The sequence below is a fragment of the Oryzias latipes genome, chromosome 23 (genome assembly GCF_002234675.1).
Source record: "Oryzias latipes chromosome 23, ASM223467v1".
NCBI lineage: Eukaryota > Metazoa > Chordata > Actinopteri > Beloniformes > Adrianichthyidae > Oryzias > Oryzias latipes.
This window is the reverse complement of record NC_019881.2, coordinates 7,311,591-7,333,683: the sequence shown is the minus strand read 5'-3', so window position 1 is coordinate 7,333,683 and position 22,093 is coordinate 7,311,591. Positions and strand designations below refer to the sequence as shown.

Below are 22,093 nucleotides of genomic sequence, written 5' to 3'. Positions count from 1 at the left end.
GAATGCCGACACTTTTTGCAAAATATGGGAGACGAATGAGATTTTATTTACAAATTTGAGGTTTTCTAATAGAAAAAATTAGACTTTATTTCTGTCATCGCTGGGGGGTCGTCGTTCTCTCCATCAGAACAGTCTTCCTCTCCAGTTGTACACTGGCAGGGGGGAAGCGGGCCGTGTCGACGACGATGTTGTGGTAACCTCGGATGAAGGCTATCGGCCGATGAGTGTTGCGGAGCAGCTGGATCCTGCTGTCGTTGGCCTCCATCAGGAGGTGCGACAAAGTTTGGATTTCAGGGCTTGTGGGACCCACGTCTTCTCTTTTGTCATATCTGTCCAATAAGTAAGAAGTGCAATCATTACAAACTTGATCAATAACGGCTGTGGCGACTAGAAATCCAACAAACCTCCAGTTTGTGTTTTGCTGTAAGAAGCGCGACACTCCAGTTTCAGCCGCATAAGTGTCGATATGGAGAGAAACATCTGCAAACGCGCAAAAATGTTGTGTTTTCTGGGTTACAAGCAACAAATCCATGTCCATTTATCATGACTCTATAGCCTGAACATAAAGACTAAATATCAGACTACAATGAAGAAATTCTTTACCTGCTGTAGGGGGCAGCATTCTGTGCAGCTCCAGCATCCCTTGGCCTCCTGGGTAGTTGTGGTGAGAAATGTAGAGGCAAACGCTTGAGTAGAGAGCGTTGACCAGCAGCTGACCAACCACAACTACTGAACCCACTTTGTACATCCAAGACTTCCGATAGTTATTCAAACTGGAATCAAAATGAAAGGTTTATTTCCTCTTTACTGCTTAGATTCTTACATTTAGGTTGTGTCTTAATTCCCCTCACTACTTTGGTGCTCTATATAGAGAAGTCTTTGCAAAACAACTAGTGTGCATCAATGCCATTGACCGTATATGAGAATTGGACTGAGTGACCCCCCCTCCTTACATTCCAAACAGGAAGTATCCACTGCTTTCAAAAAACTCAAATCTTGTATTGGGGGAAAAAAAACAGCTATTGGTCATGTTTGTCCAGAAAAAAAAAAATAAATCATACTTTCTCCACTACCTTTAACATGTTCTTGATAATATTTTTTCTTTAGTGCAAGTTATTCATGTTACTAAATCAGATGCCTCAATCTCACATTGAATGCATTAAGCGTTGTGTTCCCCGCTTTCAGGGGTAGGGGTGTGGCTTTCCAACAAGCTCACCCTTGATTGGCGAGGGCAGTCGCCAATGAAAAAATGCTGACCCAGACCGACTTGGACCAATCGCTGTGTGGATGTGACTGAGGGAATTCAGACGACTTTGTATTGCTAGCAACGCTCAACTCCTGAGAAGTTGTACTCACATGAAAGAGCATCCGCGTGCCGCCACCAAACTGAACACCGGGAAGGTGTAAATGATGAAGCGCAGCTCCTTGTGCGGCAGCAGCGAGTAGACGAGGACGAAGCCGACGGTTGGAAGCAGCAGCGGCCTCATCCGCGCGTCAAGGAGGCCGAGGGGCACGAAGAGCAGCGTGCAGCCGAGGCCGCGCGGCACGGCGGAGTAGAAGTACCACAGAAGAGGGGAGGTTTACGAAAGCAAGGAGTCAAAGAAAAGTCTGCTGAAATTGAATGGCAGTTTAGAAACGTGAATTGGAGTTTTTGAACGCCAAACAGGAGTTCTTGTTGGCGGGAAGGATATTCCCCAGTTGGAGCTTTTGTTCAGGATGGTGTTGTACCACAACACCTGCCCCTCGGGCCACAGCATCTTCCTCCAGAAGAAGGTGTCGACAGCAACCGTTAGAGCTGCAGAGCATAAAAAAAGTGTTTTTTTTTAAGCATAGCATATTTTTAGCGTGTAGAGATGTTAAACTGTTTGTTTTTTTAACTTGTCCAGTCCAACAGCTGAGCAGACAGAGAAGTGCTGAAGGCCTCTTGTTGAAGCTGAAGGCCAAAGTTGAGTTACAGGTATTGTTCCAACGCTTAACGTGACTAAAATGTACAATCAAGTTCTAGAATTACTGTGAACCCAAGTAATAAAGTCTGATTGACTTGACTGATAAGGCGCCTTATTCTGGGATCACAATGCAGCCAGTCCAGCTTCGGTGCAGCCACCGTGGCGGTCTAGCTACAGCAGATGACTCACATCGTCTTCGGACGGCTGCAGTCCTTTTGCAGCCACAGGCTCTGCTGCCGACCTCCCAGGACTGTAACTCACAAAGGTTCACGTGATAACCCGCCATTTATATAGGAAGTACTAGTAAACAAACCCTTATCACGCAGTGATTTGGTATTTTATGACACTTCTTTTCCTGCGTGACCCGTCTGCATACGTAAATGACTTCACGGTAAAACACTCGCTCGCATGATTTCCGGTTTAGGGTGTTTCATTTGCCGCAACGTCACAAAAATAAAAGTGCTCCAGCTCGCTCCGGTGTCCGGCCAAAATTTGAAGCCAACAAAACGGATTCGAAGCGCCGGAGAGGCCGGACCAAACTGGATGCCGCGTGAGAGCTTCTCGCACTTTTTAAGTTACGTAAAGACTGGCAGCCGCACCAAAGCTGGACTGGATGCAGTGTGAGGTCAGGGGTCTAGTTCAATTCACCTTTTACAGTACACACCAAAAGTTTGGACACACTTTGAAAAAAAAAAGTAAAATTGACATATTTCTGCTAATTTTACAAACCTAATGAGAGGATTCCAGCAGGAGCAGCGTACCAAAGCAGCCGCAGCAGCCCCAGTCTCCTGCTCAGCAGGGACAACAGTAACATGAGGCCCAGGAAGATGCAGAGCTCCGACCGAAACACCACGATGACGAAGGCGGAGAGGCCAACGAACTGGCCGTGTTTCTGCGCCATCCACGCTGTGAACGCCAAGAGAACTGCAGGCAGGAATTTTTGCAAAGTCAGCTTCAACAAAACAAGGGGAAATGAAACTTCGGAGCACAATGAAAACTCACCTATCGGCAGTGCAAAAACGTTCGGGAGAGTCCTGGTGCTGTAGAACATCAGGTGAAACTGAGAAGCACAGATCAGGCAGAAAAGGCTAGAAACCGTGGAACCGAACTGCTTCCTCGCCTCCTTCTGCATGTGCCACAAAGCAGCGGTTACACACAGCCCTAAAGAAGCTCTGACTACACAAGAAAGACACACAAAAAAAAGCCGCACCTGGATGTTAGGAAACAAACTGTGGCTTAAAGTCCCACTCCGCTCTTCTTTGAAGCTATTGTCAAAGTGTGGTCTTTTAATGACGATTATGCCGTTTGGAGGCAGAAGTTTAAAAGAACCTGTCGTTTTCTAGATCATAGTTTCTGCAGAGCGACAGTAGTTCATTAGAAATTCACTTCTGATTTGTGGGCGGGACTGTTGGCATTGAGCAATCCCACCCCCTCTTCCCCTCTGAGCTTTATTGCTGGAATGGAGCAGGGAGCTTGTTGCTCGCCCAGCGTATTTTCTACAAAACAAATAAGCTTTTTTCAAATAGAATTTTTTTTTGATTCGTAACGGTTAGAATAAAGTTAATATCCAGAACTACAACTTTAAGAGTAATTTTCTTTATACACATCCTCCATCGTCAGGTAATCAGATCAAAGGCAACAAGAACATTTTCATCGGAGTGGGACTTTCAAATAAATAAAAATAATCTGCTTGCGATTCGATCTACCTATGAGCTGAGAGTAGAATTTCGGCGCATCCAACAGAGAAGAGACAAAAACAAAAGGGCTGCTGATGACGGAGAGGAAGAGTGGGCCGAGGAAAGTGCGAGGTACCACACCTGGAAATTCATGATGGTCATACTGGAGGAGAGGAGAACATCAACAATAATTACAGAAAAATCACTCATTTTGGGTCAATGAAATAGGTTTTAGAGACAAATTACAGCCATGTCTGAATCCTAATGCCTAAACAGAGGCAATTCAGACACAATGAGCACTACTTTTTTAATTGCACTTTACAAAGACAAGTAATGAATCTGCTTTCATCTGAGAATGAAAACTTGGATGATTTATTAAATAAATGAAAACACATTTTTTTCCACTTGAAAAATCATTCAAACGCAATGCATTGTGGTCTATATCCACTAATCCAGCAAGGAGTGATGCACGCCGGTTTTTCCCAGAGGCCTCTGGGAAATTTGTAGGACACTAGCTTTAAGAATGGAAGATTCAGAAAGCTCTACAAAATGGCGAACGCACTATACAGTTGTATCCCAACTTGAGAATTATAAGTCATTGTTTGTACATCTATTGTTTTGTTTTTCTCACAAATATGTAAAAAATGTGATCACACTGTTAACAAATAATAAATCAGTTTGTTTACCTGTCAACTAAATATAATAATGCAAAAATAAACCTTAAAATACTTTCCCTTAGCTTTCACAGTAAGGTTTTTGACATTCATTTATATTAATTGGCCTATCTTTACGTTTGTTTGTTTTTTCATCATATTTTGCATTTTCTATAAGCACCAGCAGCAGGCATTACCTTCCTGTGCTGACTGCTGTTATGCTAGCTTACTTACTTTATCAAAGTCGAGTCTGTGATATAAAATATCATGTGTCGCCTGCAGATTAAAGCTCTCTTCAACTTTGGTAAACGGACAGATAAATAAATGAAGAAAAGCCACACAAACTAATAAAAGGAGCAAATGTCCACCCCAAACAATCCTCTTTTCGGCCATGACGGCTATTTTGCCCCTTTTTCTACTTCCGTTTAACACCGGAAACTAATATCCCTTGATATGTTTATTTCTAATTATAAAAATACATTTAGGGCTAACAGAAATTACACTATATATTTTTTTTAAATGTTACACTGTTTAAAAAAATAAAACAATTATTTAGGCGTGTCTTTTTTCGTTTCAGGATCTCTTCACATTCCTCGTTGTCCCGCGCGTGGCGGCTCCTGATTGGCTATTTATTTAAACGACGGACATTCCAGCCAATCGATGCAAGCCACAATCTGTTTAATGAGCTGACGCGGAAAACTAGAACCGCATCAGGTTATCCTTTTTTTTTTTTTTTTTTTTTTTTACCCCTAGTACAGCCAGCATGTAAATATTACTCTCCTGTGCTTTGCAAAGGGAGTTTGTATTGATGATTTAATGCCAGGAGCAGCTCGTTTAGATGTGTCCCAGCGCTAATACGCTTTAGTAGCAGCGGGCAGTTTGCTTCATTCTTTCTACGTTCATGTGTGAGAGTGTTGACTGAGATGCTGTCCACCGGTCCACTGCAGCTCCGACTGTTGTCCTGCGTCACCATCCTTTTAGTTTTCCACGCCGTCGTCGCCAAAAAGGACCTAAAAAGCGCGTGCAGCACCTGTCGGCAAATTACTGATAACTTCAACAAGGTCAGACATTGAAATTAACCATTTGTTTTTTTTAAGAATGATTTACCAGATTAAACACTGGTCCATGGATGATGACACGTGTCTGCAGTGATTATTGACCTTAAAGCATCACATCTTCTTATTTTTTTGACTTTGTTGTTGTTGTATAGTAATTGATTGCATTGTTTTGTGTTCAGGGTTTTGATAGAACGGCAAAGCAGAACTTTGGAGGAGGCAACACAGCCTGGGAGGAGAGAAAGCTTTCCAAATATGAGACCAGGTGGGACAAACACAGCGGGTCAGCTCGACCCAGAGCTAATAGTTCAGACCCCGTGTCAATATTGATCACCCATCCATCAGAGTCGGCGTTTTGCTGGATGAGGGCCTGTCCCGTGTCTTTGCAGTGAGATTCGCCTGGTGGAGATTCTGGAGGAGCTGTGCGAGAGCAGCAGCTTCGAATGCAATCAGATGGTAGAAGAAAACGAAGAGCTTTTTGAGACCTGGTGGTTCAAGCGGTGAGTGTGTTTGTGCGTGTGTGTGTGTGTGTGTGTACGCTTTCTCTGAATCTGCTGCAGGCTAAGCAAAGTGCTGTAAGTTTCCATGAAAACGACAAACAGGATAATCCAAAAAGTTTCGAGAGGAAACGATGAAAGACGCACATCTACAAGTGGATGCATCAGAACGGGTCATGGAGCTTGTGTCCCACCCGTTGTAGTTTCTACATAAGTAGTACGATATTTTTTGAAACTGCATTTTTTTTCCCCCGACTGCTCCTGATTCAAATGATTTGACTAAAGAGATACACAGAAATACTATTTTAATGTTAATTATCTTTAGATGCAGTGCTCAGCAAAAATGAGTACACTCCCTTTAATCCTTGTGCTATCTTGTGGGGTCAAAACGACCCCACCCTTACATTGACGTGTTCTCCCTACCATGATAAAGGTGGAAAGATTTCATGTAATCCATGGACACCAGTGAAGATCACAAATCATTGAAGAAAAAAGGTGCAGCGCACTGTCTAGTGGGGTTAACCCTTATGTCACAAGATGGCATAAGGGTTAAAAAGTACGAATTTAATCAGTAGCTCAATGAACAAAAGAAACATTTCTAAACTTTCCACAAGGTTGAGTTTTATTGAACGCTTCTTGACGTTCATAACATGAACTTAAGGTTAATGATCTAACTTGGATCAAATAATCTTCAGTTTTACTTCATTTGGTTGAAGCAAAAATGAAAACACCCTGCAACAAAAACGACCACAGCTAGGATTTTGTATGAGCAGCGTGATTTTGAAGGACAGGACCAAAGTCGTCGAGGCGTGGAATGAACATGTTGCAACACCTATCTTTTTCCATTCTTCAAGAATGACCTCTTTTAGAGCCTGGATGCTGGATGGAGAGTGATGCTCATCTTCAGAATTCGATTGGGTTCAGATCTGGAGACACACTTGGCCGTTCAATCACCTTCACCCTGTATTTCTTCAGAAATGCCACAGTAGCTTTAGAAGTGTGTTTTGGATCATTGTCGTTTTGGAAAATTGCTCCACCATGATGGGAACATCTTCTCGTTCAGTACAGAGCAGTACATTGTTGAGTTCCTGATCCCAGCAATGAAATGCAGCCCCACATTAGGACACCGCCGCCACCATGTTTCCCTGTAGGCACCATATACTTTTCTTTGACATCCTCACCTTTGTGATGCCATACAGTTTTAAAACCAGATAGGGTGATCTTTGTCTCATCACTCCAGAGTATTGAGTCCCAGTAGTCTTCATCGTTTTTAGTAGCAAATTCTAGGCATGCTTTTTTTTTTTTGTGCATGGGTTTTAGGAGAAGCTTCCTTCGTGGACGATACCCAATGCGTGCCGTTCCGCTCCAGTTTGGCTTTCCACTGCTTTAGCTAACTGCAGTGAACTTGCATGGCGGTTCTCTTCAACCCTTCTCATCGGAAGACGCTATTCGCTTCCGTAGACAGCTTGGTCGTCTCTGTAAAATAGTTGTACTTCCACCTTTCTTAAATTTTCGGATCACTTTTGCCATAGTATTTAGACTGATATGTAAACCTTTGCTGATCTTCTTTTAGCCCTCACCTTTTTTGTGCAAAGAAAGGATTTCCTTTCTCAGTTTTGGTGACATTTCTTTAGCGATTGCTGACAGCATGAAATGGGACGGACTCTTCTTTGTCAAGAAATGCCCTTTTCTAGTCACACGTGTGCTGGACACCTATTAAATGAATCACGAGACTCACTTGTGGTTAAGGCTGCACGAAATGAGGAAAACTTGCAATATTAGAGATTAATATTGCGATACCGATATAATGTGCGGTATATAAACAAACGGCAAAATAACCAAAAACATAATTCTTAATATCATTGCAACAGTTTAAAATTATACTCCAAATGACCCTCGTCAATATAGGAGGTGAATCTCTAACATAATAGGCCTCCATCTGATTGGTCAACAACATGAAGGATTCCATCCGATTGGTCAAATGCATAAAGGGATTTATTTGATTCGTTAAACGCTTCAAGCTGCCATAAGATTGTTTTAACACATTTAAGGTTTACGATTTTTTGCGACATGCATATTGCAGGGCTGGATATTGCGATAACGATAAATCTGCGGTATATTGTGCAGGCCTACCTGTGGTTGAATGCCTGTTAATTACAATTTTGCAGTCCTAAGTTTGGCTTTTGTCCTAAGAAAACGACGGGGTTTTACTCATTTTTGCCACATGGACCTTTTCTTAGGAAAATCACTTTTTTGTGTGATTTTATTTTTATTTTTTATTTTTATTATTTTTTATTTTTTGTCATATCTTGTTTGCAACCTTTTGTAAGTGTTTTCATAGAAAATGTTGATTCTGGAAGGACACTAGAGGTTTTCTGACAAATGTAGTGGGGTGTACTCATTTATACTGAGCACTTTATATCCTCCATCATGAAGAAAATGCTACAAGAAAAAAAAAACAAAGAAAAAAAACGTGAGTCTTAAAAAGTATGCAAGATCAACTCAGGTCAACATGATTGACCCACTTCATTTTGTCTCTTCATAACCCTTTTTAGTGAAATCTGTCCAATGCTGTGTGTGAATCTCATCATTTCCTCTTCCTGTTGGAATGCAGGAAAACCAAAAACCCTGATCTGCACAAGTGGTTCTGCGTTGAAACTCTTAAAGTGTGCTGTCCTAAAGGAACCTTTGGGCCTGATTGTACCGGTAAGGAGAACTCATTCAGGAGAGCGTCTGCCTCCTCAGCCTGCTGCGTGTTTGATGGGAGTCGCTGTTGGTGTGTCTGTGCCGTCAAGCCTGTGTCGGGGGATCTGAGAAGCCCTGCCATGGAAGGGGAGCGTGCGACGGCGACGGGACTCGCGGAGGGAACGGGAAGTGCAGCTGCGACCACGGTTACAAGGGAGACCACTGCTTAGACTGCACGGACGGGTTCTTCAACGCAGAGCGGAACGACACCTTCTCTTTGTGCGCAGGTGAGGAAACTTTCAGAATCTGAGGTTTCGCCAAACCTGCAATGGTTTTGAAATGTGCTACTCATCGTCCTGCGTCAGAATGCCACGCTGCCTGCAAGACCTGTGACGGAGCGAGCAGTCAGGATTGTGATGAGTGCAAGGAGGGCTGGGAGGAAGATGATCAAGAGGCTTGTGTTGGTAAGAGGAAGAGGAGGAGGCCCCTTCTTCACTTTTTCTGATCATTAAATTGGATTACTTGTGTATATAATCTTTTATTTTGAAAGTCCTTGAACTAATTGAATGTTGTTCTTACAGAGTATCAACTTATGCTAAATTAAATTGAGTTTTATCATAAATGTGGTCAAAAGGACTCAAGATAAGTGGGATTTAGTCTGCCAAACTGCTTTAAAAAAAATTTCTTAAAATTAAGAGTTTATATTATAAAGGCTTGAAAGGGATTACATTTCAAATAACATCATTAGTGGAGTCCATCAGGGCTCCGTATTAGGGCTTCTACTGTTCCCAAATGACAAATGTTCGTTATCAAACAATAATGTAATGCAGATTATCCATTCATATACAAAATATTTTGTACAGGAAATATGTCATCTAGTTGTTTAAAGCTCCTCTCAAATGGAATAAAAAAAGTTTTAAACACTTGTTTCACAAACGTCATTCGAAAAGTAAATTTATGAAACCTGGAAACAAAATTCACTCTGGTTAAAAAAACAAGTGACAATGTGGATTATGAAAATACATTTGTTATACCAGATTTTGATTGACACGACCAAAAGTTGACCTGTTCTGAGGAGAACTTCCCACCACCTATAGATGGTAAAAACCCTTTTCTATATTCTTCACTGACATCACAGTGTCTGATTTATGGAAGAGAAGTTTACCAAAGAAAGAATTTTGAGCCACCTTTTGAAATTGTAAAACAAAATCAATGGAATAATTTTTATTATGGCTAATCTCAAAACTACTTTGATATAAAGAAAATGACAAATTCCTCCAAAGATTTTCCGAAACAACTCAGATAAAATAATAAAAACTGTTCAAAACTAACATTGATTTATCAGGCTAAATTCTAAGATGGTTTAACCAGTTAACTATTTTTATACCACGGTCTGGGTGAATACTCGATTCTGATTGGCTGCTGGGTGTGCGTTAAGTAAGGGTTAATGGCCGACGAAGTGTGCGGTTACTACTTTTTAACGCACGCCGTGGAAGCCTGAACCGTCCGACGCGAAGCGGAGGACGGTTGCTTCCGCGAAGTGCGTTAAAAAGTAGTAACCGCACACTTCGAAGGCCATTAACCCGCTTATACCATGGTCACTTACAAAAGCAATACATATTGACCAGGTTTTAGTCCTTAATTCTTGTTTTTTTTTTTCGATTTGTATCACTTTTCTCATAAACAGCGTACTATATGTTACGTGATGCGGCGCATCGCGCCGCATCACGTAACATATAGTCCGCGTCGCGCAGCACCACCGCTGCAGTTAAGATTCGGCGATATATATATGCTGATCGTCCCGATGGGTTGAATAAAGCATCAATTCAGAGGGAAAGTTAATCGCTTACCGCTTGTTTTTGCCCCGATGATGAAGCAAAAGGTTGTTTTACAGAAGCCGGCGCAGTGATACAAATCATTTAAGCTAGCCGACCGGAACTTCTTTTTTCACCGTGCGGTTATCAGGTTTTAACGCATACCCAGCAGCCAATCAGAATCGAGTATTCAACCGGACCATGGTATAAAAAGTGATGTACCACAGGATAACCACACAGTGAAAAAAGAAGTTCCGATCACCGATCTTAAATCTTCTGTATCACTGCGCCGGCTTCTTTAAAACAACCTTTTGCTTCATCATCTGGACAAAAACAAGCGGTAGGAGGTGAACTTTCTCTCTGAACTGATGCTTTATTCAACCCATCGGAAAGATCAGCATAGATATATCGCCAAATCTTGACTGCAGCAGTGGAGCGGCGTGACACGGACTATTTCTTATGTAGTTCGCTTTTTGTGAGATTAGCGATCCAAATTGGAAAAAAACAAGAATTAAGGACTAAAAACTGGTAACTATTTATTTCTTTTGTAAGTGACCATGGTATAAGCGGGTCAATGGCCTTCAAAGTGTGCATTATCACTTTTTAACGCACTTCGCCGAAGCAACCAGCCTCCGCTTCGCGTCGGACATCCACGGCGTGCGTTAAAAAATGATAATGCATACTTTGTCGGCCATTAACCCTTACACGGTTTTGTTAAAGTAAATGATATACAACAATATCCGATTTTTCTTAAAATTGAGAGATTCCCTCCAATCTGTCATGCGTGAGAAGTCTTAAAACATTTCACCTTTTAGGTGTTTTTTTAATTTTGAATTAAACTCTAATAAAACATCTATTGTGCTGCAGATGTGAACGAGTGTGCAAGAGACCCTTCTCCGTGCAAAGAGGAGGAATACTGCCTCAACTCCGAAGGCTCTTATTCCTGCAAAGGTGAGGAGACGCTCTTTAAAGCGGCGCCGGCACACGGCGGTTTAAATAGAACGAAGGGAGAATTCCTCCGATTGCTTTGGGGATCAGATGTTCGTTTAAAGCCTTTCTACATCTTCTTTCTGTCTGCTTCTCTCTCAGCCTGTGACGAGGCGTGCTCTGGCTGCTCTGGAGCCGGCTCCGATGAATGCCAGGCTTGTGCCAACGGGTACCGACATGTGGAGGGGTCCTGCAAAGGTACAAAGGAAAAGTCCGTTTTTTGTTTTTTTTATTAATTAAAATGACAGGTCAGTCGGGGACAAGCCTGCTGACCTCTGATCTGTAAAACCAAAGAGGCAGATGGAGGTACTCGAGGTAATGTAGTGTTTGTACTGATTAAGTAGTAATCAGTAGTTATCCAAATATTACTCGACTACGACTTAAAATATAACTGGTGACCAAAGTGCTTATTTGGAGGTTCTGAAGTAAAAATTTTAATGAACTGTTTAAATAGCTTTCTTTTCCAATACTTGAAGTGCATAAAATGCTTGTAGTCTTATTGCTGATGAGCAAAACATATATATATATATATTTTTTCTTTATTGGAGAAAATTCTCATCACTGCTGTTTTACTGATGACTCTCTGAGATTCCAACAAATTTTCTGCAGCACCGCATGCAGTGTTGCTTTGAAGTCAAAGCTGAATTACACTCACTAGAACCGGGTTGGACGCCCTTTTGCCTTCAGCACTGCCTTTATCCCTGGTGGCATAGGTGCAACAAGGTTCTAGAAAGATTCCTCAGAGACTTTGGTCCATGTTGACATGACAGCATCACGCAGTTGCTCCAGATGTGCCGATCTCCCGTTCCACCACATCCCAAAGGTAATCTGTTGGGTTGAGATCTGGTGACTGTGGAGGCCGTTTGAGGACAGTAAACTCATTGTTCTGTTCAAGAAACCCAGACATGGTGCCTTACGCTGCTGGAAGTAGCTATTGGAAGATGCTTCACTGTATTGTAGAAAAATGATTGGAACGGACTGAGTTGGGCTGGGCGGCTGCTTGGGTTTTCTAATGTTCGGAGGTCAGTGAACGCACCAGGAAGAGAAGTCGTTTGGAGGGGGGGGACGCTACAGTATATTTGTTGTGATCATGATAAAACGATATTTGTTTTCTCTTGATAACAAGATAGAAAAATGATTTTAAAAAATCAAAAAGCAGAGTAGGTTATTTTTAAATTCCAGATTTTGTGGCTTTAAGTCAGTTTTTTTTTTTAAACCTCATTTCTACTCTGCATGCTAGGCATGTCAAGTATGCAGTGCCCAGCAGAGGGCGCTCACACCCCAGAACTCCCCTCACAGGAAAGCAGTTGTTCATTACACGACTGTATCAAATCCAATGAATTCCATTTTATTTCATTTCTAAATCTGCTTTCATGAAAAAAGGGCAGCTCAAGGCGCTGTACATAAAAACAAACAAGGACGCCAAAACCCCAATCCCCACACATGCAATAAAATATTAAAATACCCCCCCCCCCCCCCCCATAATAAAATGCACAAATAAGAGAAATGACAATAAAAAGCTAAAGAAGAGAGAACCCAGAAGGCCAGCAGGAAGCAGGGAATCTGATCAGAGGAAGTTTGTGACTGAATCAGAATAAGATCACCATTTCCAGAAATGACCGGAGTCTGCGTTTCTTGCAGACATTGACGAGTGTTCGGAGCCTGAGGCGGTGTGCACCCAAGAGCATCAGGAGTGTCTGAACACCCACGGCAGCTACAGGTGCCTCTGCTCGGCAGGCTTCCAGGACCAAGATGGAGAATGTGTTCAAACGCAAGATCAAGGTGGGAAACGCCACTCAGGTTAGACGTATTATGAGCCGCAGTGAAGCCCTATGAAAGATTCTATCTCATGCTTTTATTCTTCTGTTAGATCAGACAGAAGAACCAGGAAGTCCTGACGCAGCAGAGAATTCACACGGGGAACTTTAATCGCACAACTGAGGAACATCAGGAGCATTTAAACCCACTTTTTTATTTAAAAAGACCAGCTGCTCCCAAACTCCATCGAACTCCAGTTTTGGATTAAAGGACAAACAACAAATGGGGACATTATCTGCTTTAAGACCACCCATCTTCATTTGTTCATTTTCTTGAATGCTTTTACATTTGTTTCAATAAAGACAAAACTTCTTTAATTTAAATTAGACTGTGTCTGAATTGATCTAAATGTTTTGCCCCATTCTGTGGGGTCACCGTGTCTGCAAGTTAAAAAGATGAGAGATTTGTGATGCTCCTCATAGAAAAACGTGACAAAATATAATCCAGGAGATTATATTGAGTGAATTAAGACATCTGTCCACACCTTTAACCAGCCAGACTTCAAGATCTCCATCAAGACCCAAGAGCTGTCGAAGGACACACTCTTAAAAAGACACTAGACAGTGAGCTGAACCTTTTTTCTTTAATGATTTGTGATCTGGTGTCCATGGATTACATGAAATCTTCCACCTTTATCCACCTTTGTCATGGAAGGGAAAACACGTCAATGTAAGGGTGGGGTCATCTGGACCCCATAAGATGGCACAAGGGTTAAAGAGCCTAGCGTGTCTAGATGTAAAAAAAACTGATGGAGACACATCCTAAGAGACAGCAAAAGTTGGCGCCACAAAGTATTAATTTAAGGGGGCTGAATAATTTTTGCGCGCCCAATTTGTCAGTTTTTTATTTGTTAAAAATTTTTTAAATAACAGATAAATTTCGTTCTACTTCATGACTATGTCCCACTTGTTGTTGATTCTTTTCAAAAAATACAGTTTTATGTTTTTATTTGCGGTCTGAAATGTGGCCAAAGGTAAAAAGTTCAAGGGGGCTGATTAATTTCCCAAGGCACTGTAACTGTGAAGCATGGGGGTGGAAACGTCATGGTGTCGGTCTGAATTTCTAGAGTGGATTGGACAATTAATCCGGATTAAGGAAAGGATGAATGAGGCCATGTATGGTTAGATGTGGGTCAAACACCTCCTTCCATCAGCGAGAGCACTGAGGACGAAACATGGCTGGATCTTCCAACAGAATAGAAAAGAATAGAGTAGAATGACTTTATTAGCTCACCTAGGACAATTTATGACAATTTTCAATGACAATTTCCACTGTCATCTGCAGAAGTTCTCAGATGCCATTGTGGGCTGTGTATCAGGGGGGGATGAGCAGGAGTACAGGGGGGTCGTCTCTGACTTTGTTGGCTGGTGTGAAGTTAACCACCTGCTGCTTAACACCAGCAAGACAAAGGAGCTGGTCCTGGACTTCAGGAGGTCCTCACCACCACAGTCACTGGTGAACATCCAGGGTTCAGACATTGAGGTCGTGGACATATTTAAATATCTGGGTGTTCACCTGAACAACAGACTGGACTGGTCCAACAACACGGATGCTCTGTACAGGAGGGGTCAGAGTCGCCTTCACCTGCTGAGGAGACTGAGGTCGTTCGGCGTGTGCAGACAGCTGCTGAGGACCTTTTACGACACTGTGGTGGCCTCAGTGGTCCTTTATGGAGTTGTGTGCTGGGCGGGGGGCAGTACAGGCAGAGATATGAGGAGGCTTAACAAACTGGTTAGGAAGGCCGGCTCTGTCCTGGGCTGCACACTTGAGTCCATCGAGGAGGTGGCGGACAGGAGGATGTTGTCTAGGCTAACATCCATCATGGATAACCCCTCCCACCCCCTGCACCAAACTGTAGAGGCGCTGACCAGCTCCTTCAGCACCAGACTGTTGCACCCTCAGTGTAAGAAGGAGCGTTACCTCAGGTCATTCCTCCCCACAGCCATCAGACTGTACAACACTGTGTTAAAGTGACACTCCACGGTCCCAGGATTTTTTTTTCATTCACTCATTTATTTATTTTTCTTTTGTTGTAGTTTTTTTTTCAATTTTCAGTTGTTTTTGTTCCTGAACAGTTGTTTGTTTATGGTGTGAACTTCATTACTTATTTCTGTATTTTGAAAAAAAAAAAAAGTTTTTACATGTTTTTTACAGTTGAACACATGTTTTGCTGACCACATGTTTTTTACAGTTTTGCAGCTGTATTTATTTAATAATTAATATTTATTTTTTTATTTAATAAGAATCTCATTTTTGATAATAATTTATTTCTGAATGTCGTTTTTGCTGCCACAGATAAATGAAATTTTCCCCATTGTGGTATTAATAAAGTCATCTATCTATCTATCTCTCTCTCTCTCTCTCTCTCTCTCTCTCTCTCTCTCTCTCTCTCTCTCTCTATCTATCTATCTATCTATCTATCTATCTATCTATTTAGACAATAATCCCAAACACATCACCTGGACAACAAAATCGTTCCCACGTTAAAAGGTTCTGGAGTGGTCTGGTAAGTCTCTGGACCTCAATCAAATTGTGAATCTGTGAATTGAAAGTCTGTGTTGCCTAGCAACAGCCCCAAAACTTCACACTTCTTGAGAAGTTCTGTATGGAAGAATGGACCAAAATAGCAGCATCAGAGAAAACCTGGTGAAGACCTACAGGAAACCTTTGACCTCCATCGTGAGAAACTAGGATTACAACACTGAGGTGTACTGTTGTTGTTGACTAAATGCCTATTTTCTGCCACTTTTTGCAAAGAAATGGAGTGTATCGAAGATGGACATTACAAACAGAACCCATCTTTTGTCAAATACTCTTTTTGTTGTGGGTTGGGTCGGCTGCAGTGATAAGAAACGACCACAAGGTGTCAGTGTGGTCCTTAAAAACCTGGATCTGGAACTTGATCACTCAAAGAGTACACAGTGTCTCTCAGTGGATTCAGTCGCATCTCTGATGGTTTTTGATGTTCCCTTCAGTCAGCTCAGCGTTTTACTCGATTTTCCGAATGATGCGAAGGCCTCGGAGACCTTCCTCTTCCTCCGTGCGGATCAAAGCACGACCCTGCCACCCAGCGAGGCTTCCTGCGGCGTGATGTCAGTTGTTTTGACACGCTGGGCTTGCTGAAGGTGGAAGGAAGGAGCCGGTTCCGACCTGTCTGATCTGGAGGCAGTGGAGATGCAGCAGACCCCCACCCTGATCTCCTCTATTGGACACGTGTGTCCCTGTCAAAGCTGCACGGCCATCACAGTAAAATATGATCCTTCTTATATCAAATTAATAAAATAGTCTGAATATAGTAGTGAAGCGGAGAAACCCATCAAATGTTTTTATTACTCAATGATTTGTATGATTCAGCTTTTTTTTTTTTTTTTGGAGAAATGAGTCAGATGACAGAACATGAATCAGCATTCTAACTAATGCATGAATCACTGTTACTAATATAGATGCTGCAAAAGCCATCTAGGCTCATTTATTTCATACTGAATCAATGTTTGATTGAATCTGCGTTTCTGATCAAATACAATCTTCTTCTCAAAACAAAAATGTATGAAGGAATATATTTAAAACTGTTGAATACAAGATGCTCTTTTCTTGTTATGAAGAAATCTGTTAGTAGAACTAGTAGTCTTGGTAAGATTTCTTTTAGTTAATTGTGCTGCTCATATTTAGGTCTCTGATAATTGCAAATATATCTTAATACGTGTATCCCTCAAAAAAGGGTTTCACGTCTGCAAAATGGTTCGATTTATACGCTTTCTCCCAAACTTATCCTATTTTAAGAGCTAAAACAGTCTAACTACCCTTATTTCTAGACCATAATCATCTTAAAGTATCACTTGAATGACTTTTTAAAGACCCACTTCGATGAAAAATGTTCTTTTTTAGTAGTTTAAACATATTCTTGTGGCATTTTTCTGATGATGGAGGACATATGTAAAGAAAACCTAGCTCAAATTTGCATTTCTGAGTGTTTATTCAAATCATTGGGAATCAGGAGCAGACGAAAAATGACGTTTGAAAAACCTACAACAGCAACTCACGAGCTCCCTGCTCCGCTCCATTCTGATAATTCCACTTGTAGACAAGTATGTATGTCATGTACGTCTTTGTTTTCCTCGTCTGTGCTGGAATATGGCTCAAAACTGTACAGCGGGATAGCTTTATGTTGCTCCCTAACAATGATGCCATTGTTTGGTTGGGGTTGTGAGAGGCTGTAAGCTAGTGGGAGAGTGTATAAACAAAGGGGTGTTGGGAAGTTGCTCCAATGGTCACAACTCAAAAAGTACATTTCTAATCTTTAAAAAAATGTTGTTAAAAAATGTGGCTGTTAACCCTTGTGCTTTTCTTAGATGACCCCACCCTTACATTGACGTGTTCTCCCTACCATGGCAAAGGTGGATAAAGGTGGAAAGATTTCATGGAATCCATGGACACCAGTGAAGATCACAAATCATTGAAGAAAGAAGGTTCAGCGCACTGTCCAGTGGGTCTAGATGACCCAACTCCCAACGTTAAAGTGCCTAGGATAGCACAAGGGTTACGACATATTCAAGACATTATATTTCCAACTAGTAGTTGTCACGAGATCAGGCGATGGCTGATTCCAATTGCAGCAGGTTTATTAGCTCAGCTTAGGGATGGCCTGTTCGTGGTTCGACACAATGTTTCGGGGCGTGTGTCAACTAGCGCAGATGGCGTATACTTATATAGCGCCTTTCTTCCTACAAGGACAAAGCGCTTTACAGTCACAGACCCATTCACCCAGTCACACACACATTCACACACACAGTCACACACTGGTGGTCGCTCCGCTGCCAAACACAGGCGCCCGCCTACCACCAGAGGCAAGGTGGGGTTCAGTGTCTTGCCCAAGGACACTTCGACTCATGGGCGTGCAAGGCGGGAATCGAACCTGCAACCTTACGATCATGGGACGACCGCCCTACCGCTGCACCACGGCCGCCCACAAAGATCATGTGGTTGATGACCACACGATGCATTTGGCGCTTCATACGTCATACTTCCTACGTTCAGATGTCACTTGTGTTTGTACAGTTGGGCGCGCTGTTCTCTGTAAATACAAATGAATCCCGAACGTTTCCCGACCAGTTTTATTGTTTCCACTGTATTGGAATCAGCGTCAGTTCGTTGCACTTTACCATAGTTCCTGGTCAAAAATGCACAGTGGCCCAGGATCGTTTCAACTAGGTTTCTCCTAATAAGAGAGTACACTATGAACGTTATTCATAAAGAAAATACTTCTACAAATATATAATGGCATGGTATGTCATTTGTAGCAGAGATAGCTTATTGGAAAAGTCATGTCTGCATCCAGAGATCCTGGGTTCAAGACCAGTGCCTTGTGTTCGTTTTCTTCATGTATGTGTGTTTTGCTGTGTCAAGCACTCCTCACAGAAAACATAACTCGTTGTGTTGTTTTACTTTTTTTTTTTATCATCGTTAACCACTTAATTTTGTTTTAAATGTTTTCATTATTTTCACAATGAAGTCTTACAAGGAGCTTAGTTGAAGCATATGATACACGTCCAGTGTACCAGATGCCGCTGTTCTGTGTGGTTTCAAAGCCCTGAATGGTTTGTTCATTTTTCTGCCACAATTACATGAACCCCAAGGAAAGCTTGATGGGGCTTCTATTCCCATCCATACGTAACAGGGATAGTCAGCATCCAGGTGATAGTCGCAGCAGGCTAACAGAGTCAGAAACCAGGTCAGGAACCAGAAGCTCATGTCCAAATATACCGCTTGGTAATGAAGGCAGAGAGGCCCAAACAATACTTCACACTGAGTGAAGCTCAGTGCAGTGCTTAAGTAGACTGTGAGTGTTTAGTAAATGAGAGTCAGGCGTGCAGCATCCAGGAGCAGTGCACTGGGGTTGCTGGGAAATGTTGTGTCGAGAGCTCTGGAGACATTTCCCGCTGGTGACCACGGGGGGGTGACAGATCTCGGACTTCTGAAGACATAAAATGGCCGAACTTCACAACTTATTTTAGGAAATCTCTGTTGGCACTTGAGAGGAAAAACACGTTTCGGATTTTAAATTTTTTAACTTGTTTTGAGGACATTTTTCAGTACAATATAGTTTTTCTTTTTATTAATCAGTAACTATAACTATTACTTTATGTTTTTATGTTTTAGTAATGTTTCAAAAACTGTCTATCATCCTTAAATGAATGAATGAATGATTGCTTGCTTGCTTGCTTGCTTGCTTGCTTGATTGATTGATCGATTGATCGATAGATAGATTTCAAGCAATTAAAAAAATAAAGGAATAAGACAAAAAATGACGTGTCTCTTTCAAATCTTTTTGAGATATTTGATCAGAAATTGGTAAGAAAACTATCAAAAAGTACCCTTATCTGTCACACACCTAGGTGTGTGCGTGAAATTTATGCTCCGCATTTGACCCACCTCCTGGGGGAGCGGTGAGCTGCAGACACAGCCACACTCAGGAACCATTTGGTGGATTAACCCCCCAATCCAACCCCTTAATGCTGAGTGTCAAGCAGGGAAGCATTGGGTCCCATTTTCAGAGTCTTTGGTATGACTCGGCCGGCTTGGATTTAAAGTCATGATCTTCCAGTCACAGGGCGGACACTCAAAATCATCAACATTCACTACACATTAAATCTATTGAATTTCATGGTTTTCTGAATTCATTGCTTAAAAGGGAGAAAAAAGAAGCAAAGTTAATTTTTTTTTTTTTTCGTAGTTGCCATAATCCAGTTTTTTATCAAACAACCAAGATTAGGTTCTTAACGGTATCATTTATCACACATCACATAACTATAACAGAACCTTTATTCATTATTATCAAAAGATATGATCATTTTGCAGAACTGTATTTATTATTTATAATTCTCGTCGATTGCCCTCATTAAAGATTATTCCAGTATTGAAGAAATTTGTATTAATCGTAATGTAACAAAACGATAATATCATTGAATGTCAGACAAAAAAAACTATTACATTATTCCAGAAATCATTATTACACAACAAACACGTCATGTAACAAAAAGGAATTACTGATTTATATCAAAATGGGTTCTTTTACTGGATTTTTGGGAAGGCTGCACGGGGGTGTAGTGGTTAGCACTCTCACAGCGAGAATACCCTGGTTTGAATCCCAGCTGGGTTCTTCATGTGTGGAGTTTGCATGTTCCTCTTGTGCATGTGTGGGTCTTCTTCTGACGTTCCGGTTTCCTCCCACAGTCCAAAATCATCCTTTACAAGTTAATTGGTGTCTCTAAATGGTCCCCAAGTGTGAATGTAAAGCTATGTTCACCCCGGCATGTGACACGCATTCTTCAGCGCGCTAAACGCAGGTTTTTGATCGTCCGTTTAGCTCATGGTGTTCACACCTGCAAGCAGGGAGGGGCTTCTTCTCTTCCTTATCTACTGTTTATACGCCACCTACAGTTGGAGGTTTGGTGTGAAATGTCCATGCGGTGCAAATCTGGTGAATCTTGCTCCAGGATTTTTTGTTCACAGCTCTATTCTGATATAAGAAAGACTTGGTGTCATAGAATTCTGGTTGGGTTCAAACAGCAGTTATGAATTTTTCTTCAATGATCAATTTTAGAAAGGTCGGCACTTCCATGAATTAAAAGGGGGCGCCATCCATACATCACAACCAAATCCGAGTCTCTAATTGGTCAACATTTATCCTGGTTTAACTTTCAATGTGAGTTCAATGCTTCATTTTTTGAAGAAAATTATGTCGCTTTACAATGTGGAAGCCCGAAATGTGCGTTTATGCACTTTTCATTAAAAGTGGTCACTTGAAGGTGCGTTTATAACTTAAGTTTGAGTGTGTGGCCCTGCAACACCCTGTCCAGGATGTTCCTCACCTCACCCAATAGTAGCTGGGATAGGCTCCAGCAACCCAGTGACCCCCAAAAGGGATTCAGCGGGTTCAGAGGATGGACGGAAGAATTTTTTAACCTTGTAATAATCACTTTGCTGGCCCCCTATTTTATTTTACGTTTGTTTACATTTTACTTTGTTTATTCGCTTCCACAAAGTGAATCTCCACAAAACCTTAACCAGGATGCATTTGTGCGCACAGACTCTGTGGCTTGAGGGGTACCCCTCTTTTTTTTCTTCTCCTCCCTCTATTTGTGGTAGTTTTCTTCTGCCAGTAAACCCTTAGCCTTTTCACATGTGGTGCAGCTGCAGCGGGGTGAGCATGAGGACACCGACCGGCCAAAGCTTTGCAATCGCATGGATTGCAGTTCACTGTCACTGAGCCGATCGCATTTGAATCTATCATCTTCTATTGACCGTCCTGATTTTTTATCCCCCTCTCATTCATTAGCGGTCGAAGCTTTGTTTTTTTTGTTTTTTCCCTGAAGCTGTCCTTAGCAGACAAGCCTTATTATTGCACCGAAAGGCGGTGGGACGGGGATAATCATAGCGCTGGGGAGGGAAACTGCATGTTAAACTAAAAGCCAGATGTGGCACCATGTGCTTTTGTTGTCTGTCAGCGGTCTGCGCCGGCTCTGATGTCAGGCACTCCTTAAACTCTGCTGCTCCCTCTGATGCGGTGGCGCTCGCCTTCCTTTCACCCAGCTGGACCCTCAACCGCCAACAATTAGGGTGAGCGCATATGGGAAGCTCTGCAGCTTTGGGCCCAACCGGTCCTTCTCAGAGCACCACACGGGAATCTTTGACTCCAAGGGGGGGGGAAGGTGCAGGAAGCACCCGAACCGAAACTCGTTCTTAGATGCTCCTGCAGTAGACAGTGAACCTCTCATGGAGACGTGCTCGCTGGCGCCTTTGTAGAGGTCTTTAACCCTTTAACACCAGAGTTTGAGCTCCAGTGTTGATATTCTTTTGACTACCTTAACTCTTCAACCGTTTGCGCAATACCTGAAATTCCAGGGGATTTTAAGGCGGAGAAAAGCAAGAGGAATGGAATCTGTTTCTGATCTTTTTTTTTAAA

The 22,093-nt window shown here is 42.0% G+C and overlaps 2 protein-coding genes across 2 annotated transcripts; one reads left to right on the top strand and one right to left on the bottom strand.

The window, feature by feature from the left end:
* Positions 1 to 23: 23 nt before the first annotated feature.
* Positions 24 to 4,710, bottom strand: alg12 (ALG12, alpha-1,6-mannosyltransferase). Its single transcript, XM_011490949.3, has 9 exons — positions 4,510 to 4,710; positions 3,653 to 3,785; positions 2,949 to 3,122; positions 2,676 to 2,870; positions 1,692 to 1,795; positions 1,357 to 1,580; positions 604 to 773; positions 405 to 480; positions 24 to 329 (listed from the first exon to the last, which is right to left on the bottom strand). The coding sequence occupies exons 1-9, from the start codon at positions 4,666 to 4,668 to the stop codon at positions 95 to 97; spliced, it is 1,470 nt and encodes a 489-aa protein (XP_011489251.1). The 5' UTR covers positions 4,669 to 4,710; the 3' UTR covers positions 24 to 94.
* A 297-nt stretch (positions 4,711 to 5,007) lies between these two features.
* Positions 5,008 to 13,454, top strand: creld2 (cysteine rich with EGF like domains 2). Its single transcript, XM_004082908.3, has 10 exons — positions 5,008 to 5,336; positions 5,513 to 5,595; positions 5,720 to 5,830; positions 8,442 to 8,533; positions 8,623 to 8,799; positions 8,878 to 8,976; positions 11,194 to 11,277; positions 11,416 to 11,511; positions 12,955 to 13,095; positions 13,184 to 13,454. The coding sequence occupies exons 1-10, from the start codon at positions 5,199 to 5,201 to the stop codon at positions 13,240 to 13,242; spliced, it is 1,080 nt and encodes a 359-aa protein (XP_004082956.1). The 5' UTR covers positions 5,008 to 5,198; the 3' UTR covers positions 13,243 to 13,454.
* Positions 13,455 to 22,093: the final 8,639 nt, after the last annotated feature.

What these genes read in the sequence shown, in the direction of transcription:
- alg12 (XM_011490949.3), bottom strand. Translation starts at nt 4,668, where the DNA reads ATGGCCGAAAAGAGGATTGTTTGGGGTGGACATTTGCTCCTTTTATTA. An exon ending in ACAAAAGCTCCAACTGGGGA is followed by an intron (nt 1,581 to 1,691) that starts ATATCCTTCCCG and finishes TTGCTTTCGTAA; the next exon opens with ACCTCCCCTCTTCTGTGGTA. An exon ending in AATGCTGCCCCCTACAGCAG is followed by an intron (nt 481 to 603) that starts GTAAAGAATTTC and finishes GCGCGTTTGCAG; the next exon opens with ATGTTTCTCTCCATATCGAC.
- creld2 (XM_004082908.3), top strand. Translation starts at nt 5,199, where the DNA reads ATGCTGTCCACCGGTCCACTGCAGCTCCGACTGTTGTCCTGCGTCACC. An exon ending in CTTTCCAAATATGAGACCAG is followed by an intron (nt 5,596 to 5,719) that starts GTGGGACAAACA and finishes GTGTCTTTGCAG; the next exon opens with TGAGATTCGCCTGGTGGAGA. An exon ending in TGTGGAGGGGTCCTGCAAAG is followed by an intron (nt 11,512 to 12,954) that starts GTACAAAGGAAA and finishes CGTTTCTTGCAG; the next exon opens with ACATTGACGAGTGTTCGGAG.